This window comes from Sphaerodactylus townsendi, linkage group LG03, assembly GCF_021028975.2.
Source record: "Sphaerodactylus townsendi isolate TG3544 linkage group LG03, MPM_Stown_v2.3, whole genome shotgun sequence".
In the NCBI taxonomy this organism is placed as follows: domain Eukaryota; kingdom Metazoa; phylum Chordata; class Lepidosauria; order Squamata; family Sphaerodactylidae; genus Sphaerodactylus; species Sphaerodactylus townsendi.
In genome coordinates this window covers 12,672,923-12,686,828 of record NC_059427.1, presented here as the reverse complement: position 1 = coordinate 12,686,828, position 13,906 = coordinate 12,672,923, and the positions used below count along the sequence as shown (strand labels likewise).

General features: G+C 47.6%; 2 protein-coding genes across 2 annotated transcripts in view; one reads left to right on the top strand and one right to left on the bottom strand.

The window, feature by feature from the left end:
• Positions 1-13,906, bottom strand: part of LOC125428885 (zinc finger protein 271-like) — a 1,035,007-nt gene that overhangs the window by 155,452 nt on the left and 865,649 nt on the right. The window lies entirely within an intron of this gene.
• On the top strand, positions 2,785-12,263 carry LOC125428802 (protein enabled homolog). Its single transcript, XM_048489466.1, has 4 exons — positions 2,785-2,926; positions 6,145-7,303; positions 9,221-9,482; positions 10,448-12,263. Exons 2-4 carry the CDS (start codon positions 7,268-7,270, stop codon positions 11,134-11,136), a joined length of 987 nt encoding a protein of 328 aa, XP_048345423.1. The 5' UTR covers positions 2,785-2,926; positions 6,145-7,267; the 3' UTR covers positions 11,137-12,263.

Genomic DNA, 13,906 nt, shown 5'->3' with positions numbered 1-13,906 from the left:
GTTGGGTCTGAGAGAGTTCTGAGAGAACTGTAACTGGCCCAAGGTCACCCAGCAGGCTTCATGTGGAGGCGTGAAGAATCAAATCCAGTTCTCCAGAGTAGACTCCACTGCTCTTAACCACTACACCACGTTTTTATGTACTCTGCTTTGTGTATTTTATTTATATTGTAAAGCTGCCTTGAGCTCTGTAATGAAAAATAAATGTTTTAAATAAATAAATAACCAAACCCTATGTTTAATTCGCAACAGTGAGAACGATTTAAGCCAGCAATATTATGCTGGCTCAACCACTCAAAGATGGCTTACATTTTTATCCCATATACTTTCATGTTTACTTATTTTTAATTATTTGGAAATGCTTTCCCCCATCTTTCTTTTGGGAACCTCTCTGCTAGCTCCATCACATCCTAACTCAGCTTCTGTTTTTAGTATTTAAACCTGTTAGAAATACAAGCGTCAAAGGGCTATAAACTCCATGTTGACCCAAATGAGGCAGCCAATGAATCTAAAACCCAAATCCCTTCTGCAGTTCACCTCTTCCCAACAGCTCTCTCACCCTGTCGGGATTTGAACACCTGCCCTCCAAACCCACCAAGCAGTTTGCTTTCCACCTAGCCAAAGCAAGGAAGAGAGAATGAAACTAAGAAGTTTCTGAAGCTGGTATAGGAATCAGCTATTTCAGCTAAACCCCGTTGTATATTTATCATAGGGAGGCCATCCCACCTTGCAGGGTTGTTGTGAGAGTGTGTAACCTCAGCTTGTGGGTTCTGTGGGGCAGTACTTGGAATGAGTTGCAACAACAATTTTTAAACAACAAAATGGTTTACTTTTCTTTACAATTTACACTTTTAAAACATCAACATTTAACGTTACAATTCAAGGTCCTGTTCAGGTTTGCATTTCAAGTCCTCACAATTTACAGCCTTACTGGATATTGCCAAGTCCAAATTCTCCTTTGCAAGTTGGCTGGCTCCTGAAGACTCCAAGGGCTTGATGAACAGGTTGCAACATGATGAAGGTTTCCAGGAGAACTCTCACCCATTACAACCACACAAGAAAACCCTGAAACAATAAACTCCAACATTTACAACACAGCAAAACAACAAACACCTCTCCTAGAATCTCTAAATAATATTGAAGATAATTTTAACAAGGTGTTATGGGCTTATAGAAATCAAGGTCCGAGTCTGGTAGCCTTAGTTCTCTGCAAAGAGCTCTTTCAGCCTCTCTGTTGCCTGAGTTCCACCCTTACTGGGTCAACTCCATTCCCAATAATCCATTCTGGGCATGGGGGCTAAGACTTTCCCACTAAAATTCTGCATGTCCTGAGCAGTAATTATAATTTAAACTCTTGGAAATCATTGCACAATGATTTCCAGAGATTCCTAAAATGGAGGAACCACATTTGCGCATCTGAATGCAGAACATTGTCTTTTCCTTGCTTAGCTGCACTGGCTGCCTAAAGTCCTTCTTTACAGCAATTGTTGCAATTCAGCCAAGCAGCTTGCAGAAGGGATGGGGGGGATTGCAACTGGAATCCCTTCCTTCATGCAACTTCCAGTAACAGTAACAAATTAACACAGCAACATCTCTTGAACTATACCAACAAAAATTAATTAAGGATCTAAACCTAACTTGTTGCACACTTCCATTACAGGCAACAGGCTTGTAATCTCACTTCCCAAGCCCTCCACTGGTTGGGCACCATTTGTAGTCTCCTCTGTAATTTGTAGCAGAACTTGAATGAGTTGGGTAAAAGAACCAAATTTAAACAACAAAATGGTTTACTTTTTCATAATTAACACTTTTAAAACATCAACATTTAACGTTACAACTAAGGTCCTGCCCAGCTGTATTTCAAGTCCTTCTATTTGATAGGCCCACGATATTGCCAAGTCCAAATCTTCTTTTGCAAGTTGGCTGGCCCAAGACCTAAGGGCTTGATGAACAGGTTGCAACATGATGAAGGTCTCCAGGAGAACTTCCTCACCCACAGCAACCATTAAAGAAAATCCTAATAAAGGCAAGTTAAGGGCTTATAGAAATCAAGGTCCGAGTCTGGTAGCCTTGTTCTTTCTGCAAAGAGCTCTTTCAGCCTCTCTGCTGCTCCGAGTCTCCACCCTTACTAAATAACTCCATTCTGGGCCAATCCATTCTGGGCATGGGGGTTACAAGTGCACAGTCGAATAGTCATGGCGAGGGCAGTGCAAATAAACATAACTTGGATTCATTTGTTATTTTAAATGTTCAGAGACCACTTTCCTGTTTGGGAAACACTCAAGATGACGATTCTTTCCCATAGATATCAATGCAATGTACAGCTAAGTATACGTACTTGCATTGATATAGTTGCATGTGTACTGCAAACCCCATAACCCCATTTGCAGCCTGATTGCTGCCATTCTCCAAGGCTGGAGGGCTGGCAAAATGAAATAAAGAAGAAGAAAAAACTCTTGAGTACATGCAAAGCGTCCTGCCAGAATCAACCTTCGGCGCTCAGAGAAAGTTTCCAGCCGACTTGAAACTTAACTTTAGCAAACTTCTCGTTTTAGCACCGAATCGTCCTCTCTCGTTTTTTTTTTCCATTTTCCGGGCAAACAAACAAAATTAAACTAGCCTGAGAAAAAAAAGAAAAGAAAAGAAAAGAAAAGAAAAGAAAAGAAAAGAAAAGAGGAAGGGAAAGGGGATAACATTGCTCCCCCCTCGTCATTTGAGAGGGTTAAAGTGACAGGAGCAATTATTCTAGAAGAGCCTGGAAACAGGAGTCAAGGATTTCTTCTGCCTTTTGCCTCTCTTGGCTGAGGAGGAAGTCTAGCAGTGGTTATATAGAAGATTTTTTTCTTTCTGGTTGGGTGGGTGAGTGGGTTGCCACAAACTTGGGCATTTGCAGAGTGGCCAGATTCCCACGGGCTGCAGCCGGAAAGAGGTGAGGCGAGAGGAGATCGGGGTGATATAGAAGAGATCTAAAGGGACAGAAGAACTAGAGGGAAGGGGGTGAAAACCCCGGGGGGGGGGGGGGGGGGATGCTGAACTGGGGAGGGGTGCAATAGTCAGAGCAAAGAAGCAATGCCTCCCCCGCCCCCAGCCGATTCTGATGCATGCAAACTCCCCTTTCCCGTGCCCTGCAAACCAGGAGCAAAGATTTGCACGGGTCGGTGAGAAAAGGGTGAGAGGATGCGAGTGAACAAAGGAAAGTGTTCAGCAGACAGCCAGTGGCCGTGGATTGACATCCAGGGGGCTTGTTGTTACTGCAGGGAAGAAAAAACAGCCCGTCCTTCGGTTTCCCCCAGGTCGTGACTTTTGGAAAGATTTCGGTGCAAAGCTCTGAGGATTCACAGATTTGTATTTGCCTTTTTTACATGTCTTCTGATTATTCCGCATGGCATACGAGCAACGGGTTGCAATGGTTATGAATGAATTCGTTCTCCATTGATCAACAATTGAAACTCGTTATAAATATGCTGTGCGGAATGCAGTTCCCCTCTTCTATATTGTTATCTCCCCGCTGCTGAGGTTGTTGCATCCAGTTTGTCACCTCCCTGTCCTGGGATCTGTTTCCTGTCAAAACTCCCCCCCCCCACTCCTTTTTTTTGGGTTTGGTTTATTTCGTTTCCCTCCCCCCGCCACTGCACTTACATCCTCTTACAAGTTTTGAGTGTGGAAAAAGTGCATTTCCTGCATGGTGCAGATGATATAATCTCCACGGCCAGGTTTGCATTTGCCAACTGTCTTTAGTTCTACCCTCAGATTGGATAGAAATTCTTTGTTCACTTAGCACATGTATTCTTAAGGTTTTCCTAGAAAATGTTTGCACACCTTTCTTTGACTGCATGGGCTTCTCTGGCACTCCTTCCAAGGCAGGATATCTTTTTGTGTTTTGTTTACTGGGGACTTTAAATATTTCTGTGTCACGTTTTTATCCTGCTTATGGAGTTCAAGGTGGCATATGTGACTCTCCTTTCCCTAGTTTATCATCATAACAACCCTGCGAGGGAGGAAGGACTTGAGAGAGGAACCTGCAGGGTTTGTAATGAGTGGGAATGTGGACTGGATTTCCTCGTCCAGTGGTGGCTTAACCCAGGCATCGGTGCCAGAGGGCACTCCAGGTTCTTTTCTAGGCACACGCAATAGAGTTCATCATGGGGCTGAACAATCCCACACTACACAATTTCTAGACTGGCTCTGGGTAATGATCCTACCTGGGAGTAAGTCGTCGCCAAGTAATAAGGCTTACTTCTGGAGCAAACCTCCGCACTTCGCTTCCTAATATAAGACATCCCCTGAAAATAAGATGTACTAGAGGTTTTGCAGAAGTGTAAATATAAGGCATCCCCGAAGCAAGATGTAGCAGTTTTTGTTTGAAGCATGCCCAATGAACAGAACACAGAAAAATTAAGATATCCCCTGGAAAATAAAGATATAGCGATCTTTGGGGTTAAAAGTACCACAAAACACTGTCTTATTTTTGGGGAAATCTTGATTCATCCATCTCAAGCGCTGCACGTTTCACCAAGCTTAATTCTCCTGGAGTAAATATGCTACCGGAGCCAACTGTTTTTTTCTAAACTAGGAACCTCAGTATTCAGCAACACAAAGTTGCACTTTTATGAGCAATAAGTGGGTTTTGAGTTGCAATTTGGGCCCTCGGTCTCGAAAAGGTTCGCCATCACTGTCCTAGTCTGACACTAACTGCTACGCCACGCTGGCTGTCGTGAAGAACTCTGCTGGATCAGAGCAAAAGTCCTTCTGACCTGGGCTTAATGCATTTGTATAACTCGCTCTCCTCCAGTTGGGGATGCCAAAGAGAGGTTACAAGTGTAAACAAACAGGGTTGTTCCTCCTACCAGAATCCAAATATGATCGATCAGAGCATCTTGTCAGCTTAAAACAGAAAAGCAGCAAACGTAAAATATTATCACAGAAGCGTCTTCTGAATGTGTTCTGGAATAAAATCTCTTTTTTTCCCACCCTTTGGAGGGCCTGAAGAGATGGCCAGAGTCTCACCTCTGAGGCAGGGACAGGGAGTTCCATAGCCTGGGGGCCGCTACTGAAAAGGCCCTTCCGCAAGGCTTCTAATTTCTGCAAAGGCCAATTATTCAGGAGGGTCCCATCCTTCCATCTCAAGGCTGAAACAGGGTGCTAGATGTGGCCCTTTGGATTTGGCTTATTTGCCATTAAAAAAAATTAAAACCTGACTGGTTCTAGTAAACAGACTGACGATATGATAATCGTGTCTGGAGTCCCAACATAGGACTGTAAAGAAGCGTGTTAGTGCACAAGCTAGAAAATGTTCTGAACTGGGCCTTAAAGGGCAGCCCCAACAGAGCAGGGGGGCCCAGCATGGACAGCGCTTTCACTGCGCTGCCAGACATTTGAGGAATACTGCTTAAGCCAGTAACAGGGCCCTGACACCCTTCTGGACGCTGCCCTCCTTGTAAATCCCAAGACATGACCAAATCATATTGCTGGTTGTCACCTTTGCGGCCTCAGTCTCTGTTAATGACATGGGTGGCATTTTTGAACAAAACCCCACAGATATTATCAGGTAAAGTACAGACAGGGTCAGCCAAGACACTTAAGGAACATGTGGTAGATAGAAGATGGCCTTTTCAAATACCCTGGTGTCAAGCCAAGAAAGGTTTTAAAGGACAGAAGTCCTAAACACTAATAATATCCTGGAGAGGGAAATTTGAGTTGACAGAGCACCACCCTGTACCCGCCAATAATAGAGTTCCTGTGAGCTGCCAACCGTCTAATTCGTTTATTCTGGTCGTTAAGTTGATTTCTGCCGTCATGTTTAATCAAAGGTTTGTTTAAAAATGAAGAATCTGTTTACTTGTTTCAAGCTTTATTCCCTGCCTCTCCCAACCCCCCCACCCCAAAAGTTACCCAGGAATGGTAAATGAGTAAGAGATAGTTGCCAATAAAGGTCATTGTGATTGTGATTGTGTGAGTAAGAGATAGCGCTCTCTTTCTGGCTCATTCCTGGAACATTTCCAGAAATTGATCCATATAACTCAGTACCAATTTTGTCTGGTAAATGTACTTTTTCTGATAGATGTGCAGAATGACTCAGTGTTTATGGATACGCCACACGGTTCAAAATAAATTATTTTTCTCTTTCAAATATTTTGTTTTTCTTAGGCATAAAGGAACTTGAACATCCCACTCTTGATCGTCTTGCACACTCTATGCCATTGTAGATTGATGTCCAAGTTGCTACCTGCGTCTTTCATCTCTGGATGCATCTTCCATACTGGCTGTAGGGGACTGGAAAACACGGGTCTCTTTTCTGGAAAGCTACTTTTGAGAAGAAAGGGGGGGTGGGGGGGTGGGGCCCAAGGCTGTAACCTGTCCCCCAAAACACAAGTCTGCTAGCAGGTCTCCTTATAATTGCAACTCTCTTCATACCCCAGCATTGGTCTCTAAGCTGGCCATTGGGAGGGCTGGGCATCACCCCTTAAGGGCCCAATCTGTAATCCCTAACCTGACTTCTCTCTCAGATAACAAATGGCTACCGGGAAAGGGGAAACAGCTGCCCTTCACTACCGGCCAAGCAGCTCCTTAGAGCTCAGGATGCAGTTTTCATCCATGAAAAGGAGGACACAGGACCAGCCACCATGACTTTAGAGGAGTGTCCCGTTTCATTCAGGCTGGGTCCATGCGAGAGTTTTTAGCCGGCGAAGTTCCTCAGCAGGTAAAACAGGAACCAGATGAAGGACCCCAACAGCACTGGGAGGCCCAGAGGCCGGAGCCCAAAACAGTGTCAGTATCCCTAGCTCAGCGGAGAAACCTCCAGTGCACAAAAACCCCTGCAATGGACTCTAACTCAAGCTTCATGACCTCCTCCTATGAAGGAACATCTAACGCTAGCCAGTGGCCAGCTGGAGGATGGGTGCCGCCAACCCTGCCCGGCGGAGAAGCCCAGCCGGTCTACGGCAGCCAGGTTCAGCGAGAGAGAAGGAACTATGGTGGCAAGGGAAGGGCAAGTCCTCAGAAACGAGACACCGCCAGCTTGGAAGTCCGGCAAAGTCTTTCAGGTATCCATCTGTCCACCAGGGAGGCCGAGGGTCTCGGATTTGGCCGGCAGCTCCAAGAACTTTTGCTACCAGTGGCTGAAGCCTGAGAGACGGACGAGGAGCAGATTCTGGAACTGCTGATCCTGGAGCAGTTCCTGACCATCCTGCCTCAGGAAGTCCAAAACTGGGTCAGGGAACACGGCCCTAAAACCTGTGCCCAAGCAGTGGCCTTGTCAGAAGATTTCCTCATGAGGCAGCAGCGGGAGGCCCAGAGAAAAGAACAGGTAGAAAACTTATTTTAGGTTGTGGATTCACACACACACCCCTCCTCCCGTTCTCGTTTCTAATTGCATGCAAATGTTAGCTGGCCCATACAAGCAATAAATTGTGTGAAGTTGATATAACTTCATTGCAATAACAGCAAATTACACACATTCATAGTGATATACAAACAGCAGCCATTCATACAGCACGCAGAAACAATTACTTGCAAGCGTGGCGTAGTTGTCAAGAGCAGGTGCACTCTAATCTGGAGAACTGGGTTTGACTCCCCGTTCTGCCACTTGAGCTGTGGAGGCTATTCGGGAATTGACGGCTTGTTCACTCCAACACATGCCAACTGGGTGACCTTGAGCTAGTCACAGTTCCTTGGAGCTCTCTCAGCCCCACCTACATCATAGGGTGTTTGTTGTGAGGGGGGAAGGTCAAGGAGCCCAGGCCTGAGTTTCCTACAGGAGAGTGATATAAATCCAACTCTTCTTCTTCAATGTATTGTCGGAGGTTTTCACCGCCGGAATCACTAGGGTGTTGTAGGTTTTCCGGGTTGTATGGCCGTGTTCCAGTAGCATTTTCTCCTGATGTTTTGTTTGCATCTGTGGCTGGCATCCTCTGAAGTTGGATTTATATCCCTCCCTTTCTCTTCTGTAAGGAGACTCAAAGGGGCCTACAAATTCCTTTCCCTTCCCCTACGGCATGCAGATGTCATGGGAGAAATGCTACTGAACACGGCCACAACCTGGAAACCCACAAATCCTCGAATTACTGCAAGTTACGTGAGGGTCAGAAATATAGCTTAAAAAAAAAAGGGTCTGTAAAACCGAAGAAACCACTACATCAGTGACGAATGCTTCAGACAGTCAGGCCTAGAGACAGTGCTTAGTTGTGTGAACTTACAATAAGGTCAAGAAGAAGAAAAGTCTGCCTTCAGCAGATGTGAATGGAAAGTGTTGCAAATCTGTTTCTCTCTTTCTGCGATTCTCAAGGCCTTTCCCAAACGCATTTTGTGCTTTGCGGCAATTTATTGCCTGCATAAAGGTGTATTGTTTGTTGGTTCAATCGTACCAAAACTTTTTTGTTTAATGCTGTGTTTTGCTGAAGTTCGGTAGGCACTTAGCCTGGATCATATTCCTGACTGCCCCGCCAGCATGGCCAATTGGCCATGCTGGCCGGGCCGATGGGAACAAGTCCATAAACCCGAGTGCCAAAGGTCTCGCCACCACTGGTAGCCCAGGGTGTCAATCCAGGCTCCTCCAGATTTTATGCGGATCATGCTCATCATCCCCGCCAGCATCATGCCGTCAGGCATGGGAACCGTAGTCCATAACATCTGGAGTGCCAAAGGTCTGCCACCACTGGCGTAGGATTATGCAGGGTGGCCGGTCTTTATGCGGCCCTCCAGATTTTATGGACTACAGTTCCCATCAGCCCCTGCCAGCATCATGCTGGCAGGGGATGATGGGAACTGTAGTCCATAACATCTGGAGGGCTGCGAGTTTGACACCTGTGGTGCAGTTGATAGAGTGTTGGATGTGGATCCTAGGAGAGTTGGGTTCGGCTCCCCGTTTGCGCCATGGAAGTGTGACTTTGGGTCCGTCACAAACTCCCTGTCAGCCTGACTTCCCTCGCAGGGTTGTTGTAAAAAAGGGAGGAGGAGGAATGGTTCCTCCCACCTTGGCATTGCTTACTAACAGGATCGTTAGACTTCTCTTTGAGACCCTGGAGAGCTGCCGCCGGTTCTGAGTAGACAATATTGACCTGGGTGGACAGTGGGCTGATCCAGTATTAGGCAGCTGTGTATGTGTTCATAGACCATCGTGGTGGGTCCGCAAAGATGGCTCTTGTTGAAGTTGCGTGGTCCGGTTGGAGGGCATGTTGAGGCTCTGCAGGTGCCGATGATCTGGTTTCCTTTTTGCCCGTTTCAGGTGATGTGGACGTTTGAAGAGGTGGTCATGAACACCCCCATGGGCCAGCAGGTGCAGTACCCCAATGTGGCCCAGCAGGTCCATTACCCTACTATGACACTGCCGGTCCAGTACCCCACCATGGCACAGCAAATGCAATATCCCGCTGTTGGACAGCAGGCTCCCAATCCTATCTTGTCCAATCGACTGCCACTGGATGCTGGGAGGACACTGATCTGCAGGGAGCCAATACCGGAAGGTGGGCGGAGCCTACGGCCTTATGGTAAGGACCCATTGTGGCTGCTGTTGGGCAATTCAAACGTCGGAAGCTACAGCCAGTGGTGTGGGTGGGAGAGGTGGCACTCCAGGAAAGCTTGTCCATATTGGAGGACAAAATGGAGGCAAAGGACGGTGGGGACCAAAGTCAGAACTCCTGCTCAGCAAATAAAAGGTGGCCCAGACCTGACTCAAGAAGTTTACATCTGGGTCTTGGAGAGGTGGAAGCTTGGATGAGGAGCCAGAGTTTAAATTTCCTGAAGGAACTGCTGTATAGACCTCTGGGTCGTATATCTGAGGCCTCTCACGCCTCTGCTTTTTGTGGAGGAATATTATCTGACATCCTAGGGTGGGAAGTCATTGCCATACTACAGCAGTGGCGTAGTGGCTAAGAGCAGGTGCACTCTGATCTGGAGGAACCGGGTTTGATTCCCAGCTCTGCCGCTTGAGTTGTGGAGGCTTATCTGGGGAATTCAGATTAGCCTGTGCACTCCCACACACGCCAGCTGGGTGACCTTGGGCTAGTCACAGCTTTTTGGCGCGCTCTCAGCCCCACCCACCTCACAGGGTGTTTGTTGTGAGGGGGGAAGGGCAAGGAGATTGTAAGCCCCTTTGAGTCTCCTACAGGAGAGAAAGGGGGGATATAAATCCAAACAACAACTCCTCCTCCTCCTCCTTCTCCTCCTCCTCCTCCTCCTCCTCCTCCTCTTCTTCCTCTTCTTCCTCTTCTTCCTCTTTTTCTTTTTCTTCTTCCTCTTCTTCCTCTTCTTCCTCTTCTTCCTCTTCTTCCTCTTCTTCCTCTTCTTCCTCTTCTTCCTCTTCTTCTTCTTCTTCTTCTTCTTCTTCTTCTTCTTCTTCTTCTTCTTCTTCTTCTTCTTCTTCTTCTAAAAGCTGTCAGAACAAGAAAACCAGATCTGTGTACTTTTCTTTCTTTTGGTAATTTCCCATCAACCACCCATTCTTCCCACGTAGGTCCCATCCAAGAGTTCCGGAGACCCCTCACCAACGCAGAGAGGATGCGGAACCGGAGGATGCGGAACAGGAAGCAGCGCCTGGAGACCAGCATGCAACTCGTCGAATCTGCTTCCCGGGCCCCCTCGATGCTGCTGGATGCCATGCGAGGGCTGCATAAGCAGGACCTGAAGGCCTTCGACAGGGCCCGGCAAGAGGAGCGGCAGCACCGGAAGCAGGAGAGACGGCAGGACCGGACCACCGCCCAGCTGATGATCAGCGCCATTGAGCGTTTCCATAGCGACCTGGGGGAGTTCTTGGGAAAACAGACGGTCACCATGGCAGCCATTGCAGCCGTATTTACAGGCCAGAGGTCTCCCCAGCAAGGGTCGCTTCCTGGCTATGGTTCTTATCAGGGGCACAACAACCCACCTTGGGGCCCCTCGGAGTCAGGGTCTGGAACTGCCCTACCGCCCAATCACATGCCTGGTATGTCTTCGGAGCCCGTTACCAGCCTAGTAGCTCCCTGCCCACCACTGCCTTTGACTGTCCCCAGTGGCACTTGTAACCCGACCCCTGAACCCCCTCCGACAGACAGACCAAGGGAGGACTCTACTTCAGACTCCCCCACGCCTTCAACCTCTGACGCTGCCTCACGTACCCTCAGCACCAGACCAAACAGAGGAGCAAAAAGGAAGATGTGGGAATGACCAGGGCTACCTTTCCTTCCGGCCCAATAGTTTCATCCAGAATTTTCAACATAGATTTTTTCAACCAGCAGGGTAGCCAGAATCCCTTTTCTGGATTTTTTTTTTTAAAAAACCAGACAATTCATAGATCTATGCAAAGGGGTGTAAGTAAAGCCCCCTGAAGACAGCCAATGTCAGCCAAGGGTTTTAGGGTCTGTGGGTTTACGGTGGGAGAAGACAGGAGCTTTGAGCTGGGGTGCTTCAAATTCCGGCCCATGTTGGCCTGCTTTGGGCATGTCCCATTTCCCCACTTGTAAAATGAGAACGCCCAGCCTACCTTGTCAGGTGGTTTTGAAAGCAAAGATTGTATAGCACTTAGCAAATGTGAATTATTTAATGGACGCCTGTTCAACTTAATACCTTCCAAGAAATTTGAAGGGGGGTGGGGAGCTGTCTAAATTGAGCTGTGTCAGCTCCAGGACACCAGTGAAACCCTGCGGATGCTGCTACTTGTTGTTTCTTTTTAATTTACAAAATGTTGTGCATTTCTCGGAGTTGCTCTTGGAGCGGTCTTGTGAAGTGTGTGCGCGTGTGTGTGCGTGTTGAGATCGCTCTTGGACCTATTTGCAGATGGGGAACTGAGGCTGAAGTTCAGCTGCGCATGACAGGCATCTCCTGATATGTGAAAAACGAGTTTTTTACTCCCGTAGAAGCTCCCCCAAAAGCTTATGCTGGAATAAAAATATGTCAGCCTTTTAAGGGGCTGCGAGATCCCTGTTTGCTTTTGCTGCAACCGCTTCCCGTGGGGCATGGCTGTATTCTTATAATTTTAACACTGAGGTCTTGCAATCACCAGTTCTGAACCGCATCCCGTTTTCCTTTAGTAGTGGAGAAACTTTATTCTTTCCCATGAGAGGAACTCTGGGACTGGTTTCTGATCTGGTTCACATGCGTTCTCAAGCGCCAGAATGTACGGCACCACTTGTGCTTCCAGATGGGGGGGGGGGGGGGTTCACAGTATTTGCTCCCCAGTGCTCCCCAGTGTTAAAAATGCAGATACGGTAGAAACTCATCAGCAAGGGGCTAGAACAGGGGTGGGCAATTATTTTTTCCATGGGGCCGCATAAGAAACAGAAAATATTGTGGAGCGCCGGGCAGGGGGGCGAGGCGCTTTTGAAAGCTTTTGAAAGCTTTCCAAGACGCCTCGCTCCCCAGCACAGCAGGGGGGCCAGTCAGGGTCCTCCGGCAGGCCGGATGTGGCCCGCGGGCCGTATAATGCCCAGGTCTGGGCTAGAATCTTTCTCCCGCCTGTTGTAGTTTTCTACTGGCTGGGATGTTTTATTTGCATGCAGAGCTGGAATCAGATTCCCACTGTTGCAAGTGGTGTGGCCTGTTCTGCCCCTTCTTTCCCGCCTCCTCCTGTGTGAACGAGGCCTTCAGCTCCTCCTTCTTGAAGGCCTGTGTCTTAGATGGCGGGTGGGGATCTTGCAATCCAGAGACGTGATACACCACTTTGAATCCCCTCTCGAAATGTGAGGAAGAAGCACATCCATGGCTCCTGCTCAGGTTCCCATCCAACATGGCACCCTGGAAATCTTGCTTGGTGGGGGCAGGGATGCCAGCCTCCAGGTGGGACCTGGAGATATTTGGGAATTACAGCTTCTTTCTAGGCTGCAGAGGTCCGTTCCCCTGGAGCAAATGGATGCTTTGGAAGGTGAACTCTCTGGCCTTGTACACTGAGGTCCCTGCCCTCCCTAGACTCCATCTCCAAATCTCTAGGGCTCATTCCGCACATGCAGAATAATGCACTTTCAAACTGCTTTCAGTGCTCTTTGAAGCTGTGCGGAATGGCAAAGTCCACTTGCAAACAGTTGTGAAAGTGGTTTGAAAACGCATTATTTTGCGTGTGCGGAAGGGGCCTAGGAGTTTCCCAACCTGGATCTGGCAATCCTGCTACCTCATCCTCTGCAGGGTGTGGGGACTAACCACCCTGGGGGGGGGTGAGGGGTGAGATAACGGAGCTGATGGAGGGAGGAGGGGAAAGAAGCCGTGGTTGCCCCACATTTGCCCCATAACTCATAAACATTTTGTAGTATATGAGTTTCAGAGGAACAAGGTTTTCTCAGGCAGCATGGAGTCATTTTCTGGTTCTCCCCCCCCCCCCCTTTGGCGGGGCTAAGATCTCACTGAGTGGGTCAGTCTTGTGTCTGAGCTCAGTCAGTTCCAGGCTGCAGGTGGCTGTCATGGAAAAGGAAAGGAAAGAATCCCTCTGCATAGAAATCTAGCATGTTGAGTTATGGGGAGGAGGGTTCTAGAAAAGGGAGGTTAGGCATGCTAGATTTCTATGTACAAGGAGATTTTGTGTTTGTTTATTATTGTGCTCAGAGTTAAGTGAGACAGTTCTGCCACTGTAGTGTTGAAGGCTTTCACAGCTGGAATTAACTAGCTGTTGTGGGTTTTCGGGGCTTCAAGTCAAGAAATCCCAAGCTGTGCCACAGAGAGAAACATATCTTAACCATGACATGTTTCTAAAGATGCCAGCCATAGATGCAGGTGAAACATTAAGAGCTAAACTACCTGACCACAGTCACAGCCTGGAAAACCCACAACAACCAGTTCTCCCCACATTTGAAAATTTTAATTTCATGCTGTCTTGTGATTAAGGGATGTAATTGTCTTTTGTCGACACAGAGGAAGAAGAATAGTTTGGATTTATACCCTACCTTTCTCTCCTGTAAAGAGACTAAAAGGGACTTCAAACTCTTTCCTTTCCTCTCCCAACAACAGACAC

Excerpts from the sequence above, each read along its gene's own strand:
- LOC125428802 (XM_048489466.1), top strand. The coding sequence starts at position 7,268 with ATGAGGCAGCAGCGGGAGGCCCAGAGAAAAGAACAG. Across the intron at positions 7,304-9,220 it reads AGGCCCAGAGAAAAGAACAG|GTGATGTGGACGTTTGAAGA; the intron begins GTAGAAAACTTA and ends TGCCCGTTTCAG. Across the intron at positions 9,483-10,447 it reads GCGGAGCCTACGGCCTTATG|GTCCCATCCAAGAGTTCCGG; the intron begins GTAAGGACCCAT and ends CTTCCCACGTAG.